The 18,703-nt window shown below is 44.1% G+C and overlaps 1 protein-coding gene across 12 annotated transcripts in view; it reads right to left on the bottom strand.

The window, feature by feature from the left end:
* ZC3H11A (zinc finger CCCH-type containing 11A) overlaps positions 1-18,703 on the bottom strand; it is a 44,171-nt gene that overhangs the window by 13,659 nt on the left and 11,809 nt on the right. For 8 of the 12 annotated variants that reach the window (XM_062211631.1, XM_062211636.1, XM_062211639.1 and 5 more), the window contains 8 exons: positions 14,238-14,435; positions 12,525-12,644; positions 6,982-7,105; positions 4,535-4,738; positions 4,308-4,424; positions 3,980-4,060; positions 2,661-2,771; positions 1,865-1,927 (listed from right to left, as the gene is read on the bottom strand). In XM_062211631.1, the coding sequence (XP_062067615.1) occupies positions 1,865-1,927; positions 2,661-2,771; positions 3,980-4,060; positions 4,308-4,424; positions 4,535-4,738; positions 6,982-7,105; positions 12,525-12,644; positions 14,238-14,291 (874 nt within the window). In that variant the 5' untranslated portion in view covers positions 14,292-14,435. Of the gene's footprint in view, positions 1-1,864; positions 1,928-2,660; positions 2,772-3,979; positions 4,061-4,307; positions 4,425-4,534; positions 4,739-6,981; positions 7,106-12,524; positions 12,645-12,962; positions 13,288-14,237; positions 14,436-18,703 lie in introns of those variants that run through there. The other 4 variants (XR_009867991.1, XR_009867992.1, XR_009867993.1 and 1 more) reach the window with 2 other exon arrangements.

Here is an 18,703-nt window from a genome sequence, read left to right as displayed (position 1 = left end):
GGAGATGGCATTTTCTTGAAACAGAGATTTCTAAAGGTTGCCTCATTTCTGTCTAAGTTCTCTTTTTGGAAATGACTACACAATCAATAATATATTCATTTAAAGATAACTTTGGGCAAGTTATTTAAACTCCACTAAGTCTGAGCTTAATAGCCAAGCTATTTATTGTTATTTATTGAGTGCCAGGTACTGTGCCCAGTTCCACACAGCTGCTAAGGATTAGTGAAAATGCATATAAAGCACACTGACACACAGCAGGTACTATTAAACCTACGGCATTCATAGGTATGATTTCTTCACTGCGAGTTTTTCTTTTGTTTTAAATTACTTGCTGCAATAACGGCCTAACTGATTCAATAACACATTCACATTCTCCAACCATCTGCAAACTTGAAATGCCACCAGTTCAGAATAGCTTTGAAGTTACAGCACTAACAGTGTCAAAGAAAACAAATGGAGATTAGATTTCATTTTAAAACAGTATTTGTTAAGGAACCTATTAAGTCAAAAAATTTTCAAAAAAATTCTTTGAGATGGACAGGTATACAGGTATACAATAATTTAATATTGGCCGGCGCCGCGGCTCACTAGGCTAATCCTCCGCCTTGCAGCGCCGGCACACCGGGTTCTAGTCCCGGTCAGGGCACCGATCCTGTCCCGGTTGCCCCTCTTCCAGGCCAGCTCTCTGCTGTGGCCAAGGAGTGCAGTGGAGGATGGCCCAAAGGAAGACCTTTCTCTGTCTCTCTCTCACTGTCCACTCTGCCTGTCAAAAATTAAAAAAAAAAAGAAAAGAAAAGAAAAGAAAAGAAAAAAAAATAATTTAATAACGATAGGTACTTCCATAAGCATAAAACAGTACCACTGAATTAATTAACTCACATAAAACTTTTTAAAAATTATTTGTTTTATTTGAAAGACAAGAGTTACAGAGAGAGGTAAGAGGAGAGAGATCTTCATCTGGTGGTTCACTCACCAAATGGCCATCAACAGTCAAACTGGGCCAGACTGAAGCCAGGAGCCAGGAGCCAGGAGCTTCTTCTGGGTCTCCCACATGGGTGCAGGGGCCCAAGAACCTGGATGATCTTCCACTGCTTTCCCAGGGGCATTAGCGGGAAGTTGGATCAGAAATGGAGCAGCCAGGACTTGAACTGGCACCCAATATGGGATGACTGCACTGTAGGCCAGTGGCTTAACCCACTATACCACATTGGTGGCCCCATAATTTTTTCCTAGGAAACTCATGCTTAAACTATCCAAAGAGAAGAGGTATTCTTCATTGTTTTTTAAATCTAGTAACTTCTAAAAAGGTTGCTATGGTCATAATGTAATCAAATTGAAGCAGTTTACATTTCCACAACTTCAGGGGCCAGAGTTGTGGTGTAGCAAGTTAAACAGCCACCTGTGATCATGGCATCCCATATAGGTGCCAGTTCAAGTCCGGCTGCTCCACTTCCAATCCAGCTCCCTGCTTTTATGCCTACAAAAGCAGTGGAGGGATGGCCCAAATACTTGGGCCCCTGCACCCATGTGGGAGACCAGGGTGAGGCGCCTGGTTCCAGGCCTTGGCCTGTTCCAGCCCTGACCATTACAGACATATGGGGAGTGAATCAGCAGATGGAAGATCCCTGTCTCTCCCTTTTTGTCTGTACTTTTGCCTTTCAAGTAAATAAATACATTTTTAAAAAAATTCTACAACTTCAATGATGCATACAAGAACAATACAAGGGAATCTGTTAAGTGCTTTCAGCCAAGTGTACAGGAGAAAACTGACAAATAGCATGCATGGATCTGTATAGAGTTTGGAGACAGTATGTGTTAACTCACAAACAAGCAGAAAACAGGATATACACAAAACTTATCTCACCTGCAGAGAATTTTCGTTTTCCAAGTCTCTCGGTAAGACTCAATCTAACCAACGGTTCTTCTCCTGAAACAGTAAAAACAGAATTCCTCTACCATTAGCCAGTATTGCTGTATTCAGCAACTAATATGGGTACAAAGTATGTTCCGACTTCAGTACAAGCCCACCCAAGAAGTCCTCTGTAGACTAGGTCTGTCTTAAGGAAGACTGTCACAGTAAAGAAACAAACCTGTGACAATCCACACGGCCTCAGCAGAAGCAACAGCACAGCAGTCAAGTGTAAGATAAAGTGCTCTTAAACTGGTGATAAAAACCCAAGCTGTACTTCCGCTTATGTACTTGGGCATTAAATAAAACTGTACTCTACTCCAACGCTAACTCTTCCTCTTATCATCCCAGCAACAAGTGAACTCTCCTTCTCCGATTCTTCGTTGTCCGCATGACAAAAGCACTTCAATGTAATGACACACTACAGTCAACGTGTGTCGTACAGGCTTAAAACCAGTGAAAAGACTTACGGTTTTCTACAATTCAAAAAGTTTCTTACAATTCTTTACAAATAATGCAAAGTTAATACATTTGCAGATAAACAGGACATAAATGTACATGCATCAAGGGCTTAAATAGTGGAGTCAAGTGCACTGATTTTTCTTTTCATCCTTATATCCAATCAACATGCTAAAGTCTTTCTGCAAGTCCATCAAAGCTGAAACACACACACACACACACACACAGATATCTTCCAATCATACGAAAGCAGGAGTCTGACAGCTCTGAGACAAACCAACCAGCCCTTTACCTTGTTTGCTGGACAGAGTCACTGTCCTCACCACAGTCCGCACATTCTCTTTTTCAGGACCTGGAATGGGCTGAGGTTGGAGTAAAAGACCGGAAACTTCCGAAGAACCTTCTGAATGAAGCAAGCAGAAGAGTAAGTAACTGATGGAGAACACAGCTGTCATAAGTCAAGAAATTGTTTTTGTGACCACTTAAACCCACTGCAGACTACTACACGATTACAAGCCAGTTAGCCTCTCTGTTTCTTGTCTGGCTACAGGGAAATGCTGTCATTTGGGGGGAAGCCATGAGCATGTGAAAACAAAATATAAAATTGTTTTGAGGACTTAGGCGCTCACTCAATCACCTTTATCTACCAGTAAGGCAAACATTATTATTCTAAAGTTAACCTCAGGAACACACCAGCCATTCAGGCATCTGCAAAACCTCTCACAGGTTCCTGTACGAAAGCTTTACAAGAGGGTTCTTGGAAGCAGCCATTAGTCTTTTTCTCTCTATCACATTTCACACTGTTTTCACAATTTTTATGACTGGAAACATTAATCAACCAGGTTCAGGTAAGCGCCACAAGGCAATCCTATAGGAAGATCTCTGCTATACAAAATAAGAATTGCCTCTCTTTTTATGGTTCTTTTTCTTAAGACTTATTTATTTATTTATTTGAGAGGCGGAGTTAGAAAGAGAGCTATCTTCAATCTGCTTTTTCTACTCTCCAAATGGCCACAATAACTGGGGTGGGAACAAACCAAAGACAGGAGCTTTTTCTGGATCTCCATGTGGGCGCAGGGGCCCAAGGACTTGGGCCATCCTCTGCTGCTTTCCCAGGCACATTAACAGGGAGCTGGATTAGCAGTGGAGCAGCCAGGATTCAAACCAGCACCCATATGGATGTCAGTGCTGTAGGCCACAGCTTTAACCTGCTGAGCCACAGCACCAGTCCTTTTGTTATGGTTCCTAGATGGTGCTCATTAGAGACAGATAGCTTTTAGATGCCTTATTTATTATATGTGCTTAGCCGAACCATTAGGAACCGAAACAATTTAAAAAGCAAACACAATTTAAGTAAATCTATGTTTTACTTCAAACAGGTCACAGAAATCAAAATTGATACAAGGACTTCAGAAATTGGAAAATTGAATTAAAAGGTAAATTTATTTTAGTGCAAAATGTTTTTTAAATTCATGCAGTTTTTTCAGAAAGCACATTTCCATGAACTTTCCTGAAGACTCCCACTTATACTCATAATGGCTGCTGCTTCCAGAAGTGCCCTTAACATCCTTTTCTAGCCACAAGCTGAGGCCAGACCTTGGGCTGACTTACCACCTTGCTTCTTGGATTTTTCCTTCATCTTCTTTGATTTAATTTCCTCAAGAGTTTTTATTCCAAAATTCAAACATTCACCTGAGAAACCCAAATGAAAATCAGATGAGGAACTACAGCCTCTTTACCCTTGCATTTTATCTGTATACAGCAGATATTGAAGTATTTTTGGAATAAATGATTAAAACAAAGTACAGATGAGTGCAGCATGGGGGAGGGAAGGGATTGGTTAGTGAGTGACTGTGAATTAAACTTCAAAGGTAGTCAAAGTAATATGGACACATTAAAAATAATGCTAAGATTTAGAACCATACAGTCTTCCACTTACCTTGCTTTAAATTCACCCCAGGTTTCCGAGCAGAAGCCATTCGTAATCCATTATGAACTTCAGGAGTTGGCTGTAGGGTGGGCGTTTTGGTTTCGTCACCCTCCTCAGAAAACTGATCTGTCAACATTTAAGACACAGCAACAACTAAAACTCACGTAGAGCTGCAGTCCCAGGTTCCACCCAGTGATGCTGACTACCCATCTGCCATAAAAAGAGCTGTCACTCACCATCATCATCTTCGTCATCATCTGCAGCATTGATTACAACTGGGGGATGTGTGGGGCTGGGAACATTTTCAGAGCTCTCTACTTTCATGACACTCCGCAGCTGAGGGCAGGGATTGGACTGGACAGACAATTTGTTCTGCTGAGCTGTGAGCTGGCTGGTCTTCACTTCCTCTTCTGGAGACTCGGGTACAGTGGGCAACACAGCTGAACAAACAAACAGTCGTAAGTTAAAAGTAGAAGACACAATCTCAATTCATCAAAAATCTCCGTCCATCTTCCCACTTAAGTTCCAAACTCTCAGGAAGGGAAAATTTTTTTTTAGATTTACTTATTTGAAAGGCAGAGTTACAAAGAGAAAGAGACAGAAAGAGACTGTGCACCCACTGGTTCACTCCCCAAATGTCTGTAACAGCTGGGGCTGGGCCAGGGCCAGTTAGAAGGCCGTAGCCAGGAGCTTCATTCCAGTATCCCACCTGGCAGGCAGGAGCCTAAGCACATGGGCCATCCTCCACTGCTTTCCCAGGCACATCAGCAAGGAGCTGGATCAGAAGTGGAACAGCTGAGACTCAAATCAACCCAGTGCTCATACTGGATACTGGTGTCACAGACAGAGGCTTAACCTGCTGTGCTACAATACCAGTCCCAGAAAATATGCTTTCAATAACTCTTCATGGTACAAAAAGATTCAAAACAGAACGAACATAGGGCCAGACACTTAGTATCTATATGCACATTCCAAACATTTACTCCTAGGCGGTTTGCTCAGCAAAGATGTAGCTTTTACAAGTCAGCAGTTGGTACCAGTGTTGGGGCACCGTGGTTAAGTATTGTCTGCAACACCAGCATTCCACATCAGAGCACTGCAGTTCCAGCTGCTCCACTTTGGACCCAGCTCCTGGCTAATCCACCTGAGAAAGCAGTGGAGGATGGCCCAAGTACTTGGGTCCCTGTGACTCCTGTAGAACCAGACAGAGTTCCTGGCCTTGGCATGGCCCAATGGCTCTGACCATTGCAGCCATGTAGGAAGTGAGCCAGTGGCCTCTGCGCCTCCCCTTCTTCTTCTTCTTCTTCTTTTTGGAAGATTTATTTATTTATTTGAAAGGCAGATTTGCAAAGGGAGGGAGGGAGGGTGAGAGGGAGAAAGAGAGAGAAGGGTCTTCCATCCACTAGTTCACTCCCCAAGTGGCCGCAATGGTTGGAGCTGCACTGATCCAAAGCCAGGGGCCAGGAGCTTCTTCCAGGTCTCCCACATAGGTGCAAGAGCCTAAGCATTTGGGCCATCTTCTACTGCTTTCCCAGGACATTAGCAGAGAGCTGGATTGAAAGTGGAGCAGCCGGGACTCTAACCAGCACCCATATGGGATGCCGGCACTGCAGGCAGCGACTTTACCCACTATACCACAGCACTGGTGCCTCCGATTCTCTTATGGTCACTTTGCCTTTCAAATAAATAAACCTAAGAGACAGAGAGAGAGAGAAGCATTCACTCCCTCTTTGGTTGTTTGAACCAAAGCAGAAGAGTGAGCCTACGTTTCCCTCTTAAATAGAGGTCAAATATTTGACATCATATTGTTATCACATAGATGTGGCCTTTAAATGGCCAAAAATTCCACTAGGAAATTGTTTCAAAAGGGATTTTGCAAAGAAATAATACTAGTTTTGTATAGGGTATATGTTCTATTTTAGCCTAGAGCAAGTCTGGCAAACTTTCCTGCCACATTAATATTTTAGACCTTGTGAGCCATAGAGTCTCTGTCTCAATTACAGAATCCTGTAACAGTAGCACAAAACTGGCTGTAAAAATGTGTAGATGAAGGGCAAGGCCATTCCAACAAAACTTTATTTTGCAAAATAGGAAGAGGACTAGATCTGCCAACTCCTGGCCTGGAGAAACAAGCTTCTCCTGAAAATCTCTGGTAAGAAAATGAAAAAAGAAGTAAGCTGCATGATCTAAGTCAGCATGCTAAGAAATACTTGTTTCCAGGGCCAGCACTGTGGCATAGGAGGTTAAGCCTCTGCCTTCAGTGCTGGCATCCCATATGGACACAGGATCAAGCCCCAGCTGCTCCACTTCCGATCAGCATCCTGCTTGTGCACCTGGGAAAGCAGCAGAAGATGACCCAAGTGCTTGGGCCCTTGTACCCTTGTGGGAGACACAGGTGAAGCTCCTGGCTTCAGCCTGGCAGAGCTCTGGCCACTGCAGCCATTTGGAGTGAACCAGCGAATAGAAGATCTCTCTTGCCTCCTCTTTGTATCTCTACCTTGCAAATAAATAAATCTTTAAAAAAAGAAGAAATATTTGGTGCCACGGCCACATGCAAGTCATCTGACTTTCACAGGGCTCAGTTCACCCTTTAAGTGGAAATGCTACTCTCCCATTAAACAAAGATTTCACACAGTACTCACTAAATATTAATTATTCTTTTAAAATTAAAAAGTGATCTCACTTTTGCTTGGAGGTAGGAAAAGGCCATCGACGTAACGTCCTCTGTTGTGGTGGAAAGCGCAGTTTAATTTTTGACATCCCATTGGCTGGTTTTCCCAATAACAAGGAATTTCACTGCGTTTTTTCTGTAAGAGGAAAGAGCATAGTTTTAAATAAGGTGTGAAGTGAGACCTATATTTTTTCAACAATTTGTTTTGTGGCTCAAAGCCATTCTATTAGAAACAGCTCCAAAATTCTGTAAACAACCCAAACTTGTATCGACACTAGAATGCATAAATACATTGTATTCACACAACATAATGTCCTCCAGTAATTAGAAGGAATAAACTACTGTTACACACTATCACTTTTTTTTAAAGCACAACAGATACCCTGTCACACCCAAAAGGTAGGTTGAAGAGCCACTCTTGTTTTCTAGGTAGGAAGAACAATTCTTCAATCATTCCTTCCTCAAGACAGAAACTGATGCCAGAATTCCTTGGTCCTGCGTTGTCTTTGCTTATAAGTTTGCACTTTAGCAACTTAAATTGAATTCTGGGCCCCACCTGTGGTTCCCATGGCGGGCCAGACCAAATGATTTCCCAGGTCTCACACAGCCCACACGGACTGGACATCCTCCACCCTTGATCTAGAGAATCAACTATTCGAGCACAGAATTCTTTGCTTTTATTTTATTATTTAAAAGTTAATTTATTTATTTGAAAGGCAGAGTTAGAGAGAGGCAGAAACAGAGATACAGTGATCTTCCATCAGTTGGCTCACTTCCTACACAGTTGAAGCCTGGGGACTCTACTTGGGTTTCCACCACGGGTGCAGGAGCCCAACTTCTTCAGTCACCCTCTGCATCTTTCCCTGCATCAGCAGGGCGCTGGACTGGAAGTTAAGGCAGCTGGGACTCAAATCAGCTTCCATATGGGTTGCTGCCATTACAAGTGGTGGCTTAACCGACTATGCTACAATGCTAGCCCCTCAAGTCTGTTTATAGAAAATAAAAAATGGGGCTAGTGTTGAGGTATAGGTTAAGTAACTACTTGTGGCTATAGCATCCCTATTAGAGTTATGGGATCTTGCCTTCAACCTAGCCCAGTCCTGTTTATTCCAGGCATTTGGGGGGTGAACCTTGGATGGAAGATCCCTGTCTCTGTTTCTCCCTAATAAAAAGAAAAAAACCCACAAAATTAAAAAACATAAGGTGCCCAAATGACTTGTGAAATGGACCCCTAATTCTAGAATGAGAGCTGGAACAGGCAGTCGTTGTAGCTTCCTTTCACCAACAGGCACCATGCACGCCGGGGGCCTCACATGTTTGGGAGCTCTGAACATGAAAGCGAATAACCGCAAAAGTCACCAAGCAATAAAATGAGGGTCATTAATTTTTGCAACCAGGCAAATCTGCTAATATGGAACCCATGAACAATGACAATACTTGCAGACTGTATATAAAAAGGATACAGAGAAGCAGCTCTAGCCTATCTTTGTCCCCACCCAACAGCCACCGTTAAGTTTCTCCTTTGTACTTCCAGAGATTTTTAAAAATGCACACACAGGACAGCCTCGTGGTGTAGCACACTCAACTGCTGCTGTTTTGTGATACCAGCGCTCACACTGGACGGTGTCATGGCTGCTGTGCTCGATCCAGCTCCCTGTTAATGCACCTGGGAATGCAGCAGATGATGGCCCACGTGCTCAGGACCCTACCACACATATGGGAGACCAGATGGAGCTTCCGGCTCCTGGCTTTGGCCTGGTCCAAACCTGGCTGTTGCAGCCATTTGGGAAGTGAACAAGTGGATCTGAGATGTTTCTGTCTCTCCCGCTTCTTTTCTCTGTTAACTGAGTTCTTCAAATAAACAAAATAAATCTTAAAAAAAAATTAGTTTCCCCTTTTTCCCTTAAAAAGCACTCTACCACATAAAACTAGAAAATTTATTTAAATTATAGTTTCTAATATTTTGCAAACTACGCTGCCATAAGTAATTCTGCATATATATCCAGGTGTATATGAGTGCATCCGAGGCAAAGGACATGCCAGTCAGCCTCTGTGCAGACCGCACATGGAGGCTGTCCCCTGCCTGGCGTTGGGAACCTTGGCTCCTGGGATGTCCCCAGTCAGTTAACTGACAAGTGGGAGAGGACGAGCTCCTGTGCCTGGACTGTGTGAACCATATGTTGCGTATCCTCCTCCCTTCGGGCAGTCTGGAATTTTGGTACCCATTAAGTAGAAGGCGCCTACATGCTAGGCCCAATAAAATCTCTGGATGCCAAGTCTCTAACAGGCAGCCCTGGGTGGAAACACGGCACACGTACTTCTGCATTTTCAGTGCCCAGGGAAGTGCACTCTTTGTGATCCTGTCCTAAGAGGGCGTCAGCTAAAGAGCGCACACCCATTCTGCCAGACCCCTCCCATTTCTCTCACAATCCAACAATGTACCCCTCCTCTTGCAGTAGTACCTCTTAGTTCTTAGGACATCCCAGAGAACCAGAGAACTACTTTTTAAAAAAAAATTTTTTTTTGACAGGCAGAGTGGACAGTGAGAGAGAGACAGAGAGAAAGGTCTTCCTTTGCCATTGGTTCACTCTCCAATGGCCGCTGCGGCCGGCGCACCGCGCTGATCCAAAGCCAGGAGCCAGGTGCTTCTCCTGGTCTCCCATGCGGGTGCAGGGCCCAAGCACTTGGGCCATCCTCCACTGCCTTCCCAGGCCATAGCAGAGAGCTGGCCTGGAAGAGGGGCAACTGGGACAGAATCTGGCACCCCAACCGGGACTAGAACCCGGTGTGCGGGCGCCGCAAGGTGGAGGATTAGCCTATTGAGCCCCGGCGCCGGCCTCCCAAAGAACTTCTAAAGGGAGAGGTGTTTCTGGAGACCCCAACACACTCTCCTAAGGAACTGTGTCAACCTATACCCCATCAGCAATATTATCACGTGAATTTTCAAAGGTTGCAGAGTATTTCTTTCTCAATGTATTTAGTGAATGCTTTGTTATTTGTAAAACAGACAGCATGGAATTGTTAAAAGAGATTAGAAAATCTAGAACCAGACTGAAGGAGCTGCAAGCCCAGGCACCCAAACTGCAGAGTCGGTCTCTCCCTTCTGCCCTCCTCCCCTCCCTAACAATGGAGTCCAGTCAACAGTCGGGGCTAAAGGAAGCAGGCATTCCTGTGCAGAGGGAGCCGCGGGGCAGGGTGCCACAGCCCGCCTGAAATGAGGGCGGGCCACACGACAGATGGAGCGGGTACCAGGTGCTGGAGCCTCAGTAGAGAGCAAGAGTTCAGTGCAGAAGAGATCCCAATGCGTGCCAAGAAGTGTTTCATGGAGGGTCAGCGTCAGACGGCATCAAAGACCAAGCGGGGAGGGGCACGCAGGGTAATCACAAAGGGGCCTGGTGCACAGTGGGAGAACGGGCAGGGGTAAGGAGGGCATCTCACATGGGAGGCTGCTCAGCACAGACGATCAGAGCCCGAGGGTATGAGAATCCACTGGGGAGCAGGGAATCCGTAGCAGGATGCTGGGATCCAAGCAGAGAGAGGAGGTGGCCCCCAAAGTGGAGCCAACAGGAAGACTGGCAAAGGGTACCAAAGTGAAAACAATGTGAGAAAGGAACCCCTGGAGAGGCAGCCTCCTGTGTGAGATGAGAGCCTGAGAGGAAGGAGGAGGCCATGGTAGTGATGAAGGTTAACCACCTGCAGACCGATCAAGTAAAAACATGAAAGACAACGAGAACCAAGTTTCCCACTTTACGAGAGGTTACAGGAGAAGCCTAGGCTGAACCTTGTGGTATGGCTGAACTGTAAACACCTATGTGAGCTCATGATTTAATACACAGACATAAAGTAACATGCAATTACGTAAATACCCATTTGTGTGTGTACACCTGGCTCTATCCACTCAGAGGACCTAGAAGCAATGATACACAAAAAGTAGTTCAACGGGCCGGCGCCATGGCTTAACAGGCTAATCCTCCACCTTGCGGCGCCGGGACACTGGGTTCTAGTCCCGGTCGGGGCACCGGATTCTGTCCCGGTTGCCCCTCTTCCAGGCCAGCTCTCTGCTATGGCCCAGGAATTTGTTAGGTCAAAAAACAAAGAAGTATTCCAAGAATGATGGATGAGAAAAAATACAAAAGTCAGCTTGAAGGGCTCTTACAGGCACAATCTGGGTCAATGTGACATAAAAATTAAATGCAATACTAATGGAGTATAACACATAAAATAGGATAGAAAACCACTGAGGTCCCATTAATTCAAATAAGTAACTGCAAAAAGTTGAAAGGAATGGTTCTTTACAGTTTCGAAACAGTCCTTTACAAAATAATTAAAATACAAAAAGAAAAACTTTATAATGAAGCAATCTGACAGATATGATGGTAATCAGGTGATCAAAGGTAATCACCAGTAATGAGCAGGCTGGCCTTGCAGTGCAGTGGGTTAAGCCTGCAATGCCAGCATCCCATGGTGTGCTGGTTTGTGTCCCGGCTGCTCCATTTCCAATCCAGCTCCCTGCTAATGTGCCTGGGAAAGCTGTGGAAGATGGCCCAAGTGATTGGGCCCCTGCACCCACATGGGAGACCTGGAAGCTCTTTGGTTCAGCTTGGTTCAGCACTGGCTGTTGCTGTCACTTGGGGAGTGAAACAGCAGATGGAAAATCGGTATCTCTTCCTCTCTTCCTTTCCATCTCTGTAATTCTGCTTTTCAAAGAAATAAATGTTAAAAAAAAAAAAATCTGCCTGACTCTTCCAAATAGAAGAGGAATTAAAAAAAAAAAAAAAAAAAAAAAACGAGTAATGAGAACATTAAAATCATGTCATCTGATGGTATGTAATCATAATTTTGCTACAGACACAGTCTTGATTTAGTAATGAGGAAATACAGGCAAATGCTAATTTAGGGACATTTGACAAAGTAACTGGGCTATAACTACCAAAAATATCAAGGTCAATGACAGGCAGAGATGGATCAAATGCTCTCAGCTGAAGGCGCCTGAGGCGGCAGGATGACGACAAGCGGCACCTGAGTCTGGACTTGCTCCTTCCACAGCACAGACACTGCTGGGACAACTGGCCAACTCCAATGGGATCATGATTCAATGGAAGTAACACATCAGTATTCATGTTCTAATTTTGATGGTCGTACTGTGACTATGTAGGAGAATGTCCTTATTTGTAGGAAATGCTCAAAGTTCGGAAGTGACAGAGAATGGCAGTCATTTATTCCCAAATCCCTTGGAAAAGAAATTTTATACTGTATTGGCAATTTCTGAGTTCACAATTTTTAAAAAGGATGAATTTTCTCTAATTTAAATATACACAACATTTTTAAGCTTACATATACTACCAAACTGCCTTCTAGAAAAATGATACCAATTCAAGCTCCCTACCGTTTAGATATTAAGTGAGCATTGATAACATAGGCAGTTTCACTGGATCATTAAAAAAAATCAACCTCTGTGTTACAACATATAAAGCAAAGTATAACTTTTGTCCTTACAAGGCCCACCATGACCCCAGACTACTTATTATATTATGATGATGCAAATCGAAACCTACATCAATCTCCATGTGCCGAAACCTGCACACTTGTCGAAAGCAGCGCCCTTCTTGCCATAGCGTGCAAACAGTTTCATTTCCTAGCGCAGCTTCACAGTGACGGAACGGGCAGCTATCACCCTGTAAACAAAGAGCAGACTCAGAACAGAACTGTGGGACTCAAACACAACCCAGTAAAACGCCCACACATTTCCTGGAATCGAGAGAAGCACAAATTGGTAAGGAGCAAAGTAGATGGGATGACAAGGACATGCTGAGAGCTACAAGTTTCCTGCAGCCTTTTCCTTGCTAGCACCTTTCATCCACTCTGACATGAATGACACTTCCCAGTACTCCTGTAAAATATATATATACACACATCTTAAAGATTTATTTATTTATTTGAAAGGCAAAATTGAGACAGAGGCAGAGCCTATAAAATACATTTTTAAAGAATACCTGAGGGGCTGGTGCTGTGGCAAAGCGGGTATAGCCGCTGCCTGCAGTGCCAGCATCCCATATGGGCGCCAGTTCGTGTCCCGGCTGTTCCACTTCTGATCCAGCTCTGTTATGGCTTGGGAAAGCAGTAGAAGATGGCCCATGTCCTTGGGCCCCTGCGCCCGCATGGGAGACCCGGAAGAAGCTACAGACTCCTGGCTTTAGATCAGCCCAGCTTCAGCCACTGCTGCCATTTGGGGAGTGAACCAGCGGATGGAAGACTTCTCTCTCTCTCTCTCTCTGTGCCTCTTCCTCTCTATAACTCTGCCTCTCAAATAAATAAATCCTTAAAAGAAAAAAAAAAGAATACCTGAAGGGCTGGCATTGGGACAGCGAGCTACACTGCTGCCTACTGCAATGCTTGGGTATCAAGAGAGCTGGTTCAAGTCCCAGCTGCTCTACTTCCTATTAATGCACCAGGAAGGCAGCAGGTGGCTCAGGGGCTTGGACCCCTGCCACCCTACGTGGGAGGCCTGGATGGAGTTTCCTGGCTCCTGGCTTCAGCCTGGCCAGGCCTGGCTGCTGTGGCTATTAGGGGAGTGAACCAGTAGATGGAAGTAGATAAAAATAAATAAATAATCCACATCTAAGGAGCCAAGTATAATTAGTATATAATTAACACAATTATGTTCCCTGCATACTTTACACAGTGGCAATATCTAAAACAAAATGCTACTGCTGTGCAAAGTGCTAATAAATGAAATTATCAGAGCTTTGCTCAAAAGTGACATAGCAAAATGATTTAAGGAAGTTTTTTTAACAGCATAAATTTATAGAACTAGTCAAAAGCAACAGAAAATAGGAGATATACATCAATAGTGTTGTAGAAGTGGGGAAAAAAAGGAAATTTTGACAACGAAAAAGCAAAAAATCTACAAAAGCATATTAAGAAAGATGGCTTTATACTTTTGGCAGCAGGAAATCTGGCAAAAGAGGTTAAATTCAACCCAAAACAGTTTCTAGAAGTAAAATATAATTTACCCACCCAACTGAATAAAATTATATAAAATTAAAGTTAGCAAGCCACAGGTAAAGGGTCCTATTTCACAGGTACTCTAAACGTCTAAACGGATAACTGTGAAAAACACACACTCAGTGCTGACTGCCCGCCACGGGCTTTCTCTTCTGTAGAACGTGAGAAAACAGTTAAAAACAACTTAGGACGTTAGGAAAAATCTTACTCCACTTTATTAAGGATGCTATAAAAAGAACTGATTTATAGTTGCCAAATCTTACTTTGGTACATGTAGAATAGAAAAAAAAATAGCAATCTTCTCCTTGATTGGGCATGCTGGGTAAATTCTCAGACCAGGAGTGGCTTCTTCAAACAAGCCACCGCTTCCTCAAGGTGAGGACCAGCTCCACGTCCTCTTGCAATGGGTTTATTCTTCCAAATGCCAATTCACTCACAGAAATCGTCTTTACAATGTAATCCTAAAATGAGAAGACAATCAACTGAAGTATTTCAGGGAAATTCTTCCAACTTCCTCCTCCAAATCACCTCAACTAATGAGACATTGCTAAAATAAAATTTTAATTAACTAACAGTTGGTTTGCCTTATACAGAGTCTTGCAAGCACGCTGACTATTAAGACTGAATACCGCATATTCCAACTGACAAGGTAACACTTTTGGTAAGGACTACAATACGCTCCTTTCTTTCTCTAGGTCTTTTTTTTTTTTTTTTTTTTAAATTTATTTGACAGATAGAGTTAGACAGTGAGAGAGAGAGAGAGAGACAGACAGACAGACAGACAGACAAAGGTCTTCCTTCCATTGGTCCACTCCCCAAATGGCTGCTACGGCCGGCACTGCACTGATCCAAAGCCAGGAGCCAGGTGCTTCCTCCTGGTCTCCCGCGCAGGTGCAGGTGCCCAAGCACTTGGGCCATCCTCCACTGCCTTCCCGGGCCACAGCAGAGAGCTGGACTGGAAGAGGAGCAGCCGAGACTAGAACCCAGCGCCCATATGGGATGCTGGCGCTGCAGGGGGAGGATTAACCAAGTGAGCCATGGCGCCAGCCCCCTCTAGGTCTTCTTAACATTGCTTCAGCAAACAATTAAGCACTGCTAACTAAACAAATGATCTATAGTTTAGATTAGATTATGCCCACTTACATTCATTTATACATGATACATGCTAAATTTAAATTTCTGGGGGCCGGTTCTGTAGCGCAGCGATTTAAAGTCCTGGCCTGAAGCACAGGCATCCCAAATGGGCGCCGGTTCTAGTCCTGGCAGCTCCTCTTCCAATCCAGCTCTCAGCTATGGCCTGGGAAGGCAGAAGATGGCCCAAGTCCTTGGGCCCCTGCACCTGTGTGGGAGACCCAGAAGAACCTCCTGGCTCCTGGCTTCAGATCGGCGCAGCTCCGGCCGTTGCAGCCATCTGGGGAGTGAACCAGCAGATGGAAGACCTCTCTCTCCCTCTCTCTTTGCCTCTCCTTCTCTCTGTGTTTAACTCTTGACTTCCAAGTTAATAATAAATAAATCTTTAACAATAAATAAATAAAAATAAATTTATATTTTTGATAAAGTAGTTTTCATTGAAATGAAAGAATTCAAATGCCTTCATAAAAGTATTTTTGTGGGGCCAGTGCTGGGGCATAGCGGGTAAAGCCACCACCTGCAGTACTGGCTGGCATCCCATATGGGCGCCAGTTCGAGTCCTGGCTGCTCCACTTCCGATCGGCTCTCTGCTGTGGCCTGGGATAGCAGAAGATGGCCCAAGTCGTTGGGCCCCTGCACCCGCGCGGGATACCCAGAAGAAGCTCCTGGCTCCTGTTCGGTGCAGCTCCGGCCATTGCGGCCAACTGGGGAGGAAACCAGCGGGTGATAAACCTCTCTCTCCTTCTGTGCCTATCCTTCTCTCTCTATGTAACTGTGACTTTCAAGTAAAATAAATGAATTTTTTAAGAAAAGTATTTTTGTATTTAAAAAGTATGTAATTATGAGGTGGGAAATCCTTGTTTAAACAGAATACTCATGAGGCATCTTCAAAAACACCTCTACGGCTAGCTTAGATAACGAAGTTGGCTGAAGAGCTGCATGACAATTTCAATCAAGGAGCAGCGTCAGTCTTCCTGGTTCTACCCATGAAATAGTGACTCAACAAAACAACCAAACTCTCTGCCTACTTCCTGCCATTTCCTGTTCTTCACACCTACAGGACCTCAGAGAGCTTCTACAAAAGCAAAAACACTAACAAAACACACAAGAGAATCTGGAAAGATTTCTACAAAGTCATATACCAAAAGATTAGATTTCAGAAACACTGACCTACAAACTATACAAAATCTACAGAAATCACATAAAATTCCAATGTCTCCCACTAGTAATTCCTCACCAAGAAGAGCATGCCATGATGATGAGCACCAGCCTTGAGTCAACAGTCTAGGTTAGGAGCAAGAGTCTGCACCTAAACATGTCCTCAAAGTTTTAGCACAATTCCATTTCTAGAACTTATCCTGGGGTAAAAATACTGACAAAGATTCAAGGTTATAATGCTTAAGTTTGTCACTATGTTGCTTCTACTCATGAAAGAACAACCCATAAAACCAAATGCTCAAAAGTTGGAGACTGTTTATATGATATAGGGGCTGGCACTGTGGCGTAGTGAGTCAAGCTGCCGCCTGCAGCACTGGCATCCCATATTGGATAAGCAGGTTCAAGTTCTGCTGTTCCACTTCTGATCCAGCTCTCTGTTATGGCCTGGGAAGGCAGAAGATGGTCTAAGTCTTTGGGCCCCTGCACCCGTGTGGGAGACCCAGAAGAAGCTCCTGGCTTCTGGCTGTGGATAGGCGCAGCTCTGGCCATTGCAGCCATCTGGGCACTGAACCATATGGAAGAACCCCACCCACCCACCCCTGCATCTGCCTCTCTGTAATTCTGCCTTACAAATAAATAAATAAATAAATCTTTAAAAAAAAAAAAAAAAAGAGAGAGAGAGAGAGGAAAATGATACATAAAAGAATGAACTATTAAGGAACCAGAACTTGGGAAAATTTGAAAAATTTCAGCCTTTCAGTACTGCAAAAAAAAAAAACCCTAAGAAGCCTGTTTCGTAGAGAACGCCAAGGATGTGACTGTGTAACTGTTTGCTGAAGAGACCAGCTGTGTGCCTGTGGATCCAATCGACCACCCCAGCAAAAATCCCCGCCAGCTCAATGCAGCAGCTGAGAGGCCACTAAGGCTTGCCTGCATCCTGCACCTGACTGTGTGGTTGGAGTCCTGGCTCCTCTGCCTCCAATTCCAGCTTCCTGCTAACGCACACCCTAGGAGGCAGCGATGACAATGTAAGTACCTGGTCCCTAGCACCCATGTGGGAGACCTATACTGAGTCTGGGTCCTGACTTTGGTGTGGCCCAGCCCTGTTACAGGAATCTAGGGAGTGAATCAGTGGATTAAAGATCTGTCTCTCTTCCACACCACCTTTCAAATCGGGGGGAAACACATGCTGCCCGTTTGTACAGAAAGGGACAGACATGCACATAAGGAAGATGATGTGAAGACACACAGGAAGATGGCCATGCACCTGCTGTCAAGGAATGCCAAGAACACCAGAAGGCAAGGATGATGCCACTACCGGTTGTAGAGGGAGAATGACCCTGCTGACCTTTTCTGGAAGATACAGACTCCAGAACTGTGATGTTACAAATTTCTATTATCTAAAGCAAAAACGTCAATCTAGAGAAAGACCTATGACTTTCTCAAAAGTTCAAATGGATTACAGATCTAAATATAAAATACTAAACTACAGAACTCTTACAGACACAAGAGAAACTACAAGTGACCCTGGGGATGGTGACGACCCTTCAGATTCAACACTGAAAGCAAAATTCTTGAAAGAAAGCACCAGTAAGTTGGACATCATTGAAATCACAAATGCTGGCTCTGTGAAAGCACTGCTAAGAGAATGACAGGAGACACAGGCTTGGAGAAAAAATATTTTGCAAAACACTTATCTGATAAGGATCGATATCCAAAATCTACGAAGAACTCTTAAAACTCAACAAGAAAACAAAATGCACAGATGGTAAGTAAGCACATGAAAAGATCCCCAATTCTGCCGCCGCCTATGACACCAGCATCCCACATGGGCATCCCAGCAGTTCTGCTTCGACCCAGCTCCCTGCTGATGACCTGGGAAAGGCAGCAGAGGATGGCCCAAGTGTTTGGGCCCCTGTATCCACGTGGGAGACTGGAATGGCTCTGGATTCAGCCTGGCCCAGGCCTGACAGCTGCAGCCATCTGGAGAGTGACCCAGCAGATGAAAGATCTCTGTCTCTCCCTCTCTCTCTGTTACTCTTTCAAATTAAAAAAAAAAAAAAAAACTTAGAAAAAAGGATCTGCCATTTCATCTTAATAGAGACCACAAATTCCTTTTTAAAAGGCTAAAATTCAAATCACTGACAATAGTAAATGAGAATGAAGATGTAGAACAGGGAAGTACAGAGAATATACACTATAACGTTAGCAGCAGTTACTGCCATGGTGGTAAGAGCATAGGGTATTATTTTGTTTGACAATCAGAATAACATGGTGCTGTCAGTAAATGCCTTTCCAGTAAAATAAATAAGTCTTAAAAAAACAAAAGGGAAAAAAATAACATGGGGTTGGGATTGTGGTGTAATGGGTTCAGCTTAGCTGTTTGCAATGCCAGCATCCCACATCAGCACTGGTTGGAGTCTCAGGTACTCCACTTCTA

Source organism: Lepus europaeus, chromosome 14 (genome assembly GCF_033115175.1).
Source record: "Lepus europaeus isolate LE1 chromosome 14, mLepTim1.pri, whole genome shotgun sequence".
NCBI classification, from domain to species: Eukaryota; Metazoa; Chordata; class Mammalia; order Lagomorpha; family Leporidae; genus Lepus; species Lepus europaeus.
Note: the sequence above shows the minus strand (reverse complement) of the source record. Positions and strands in the feature narration are given on the sequence as shown.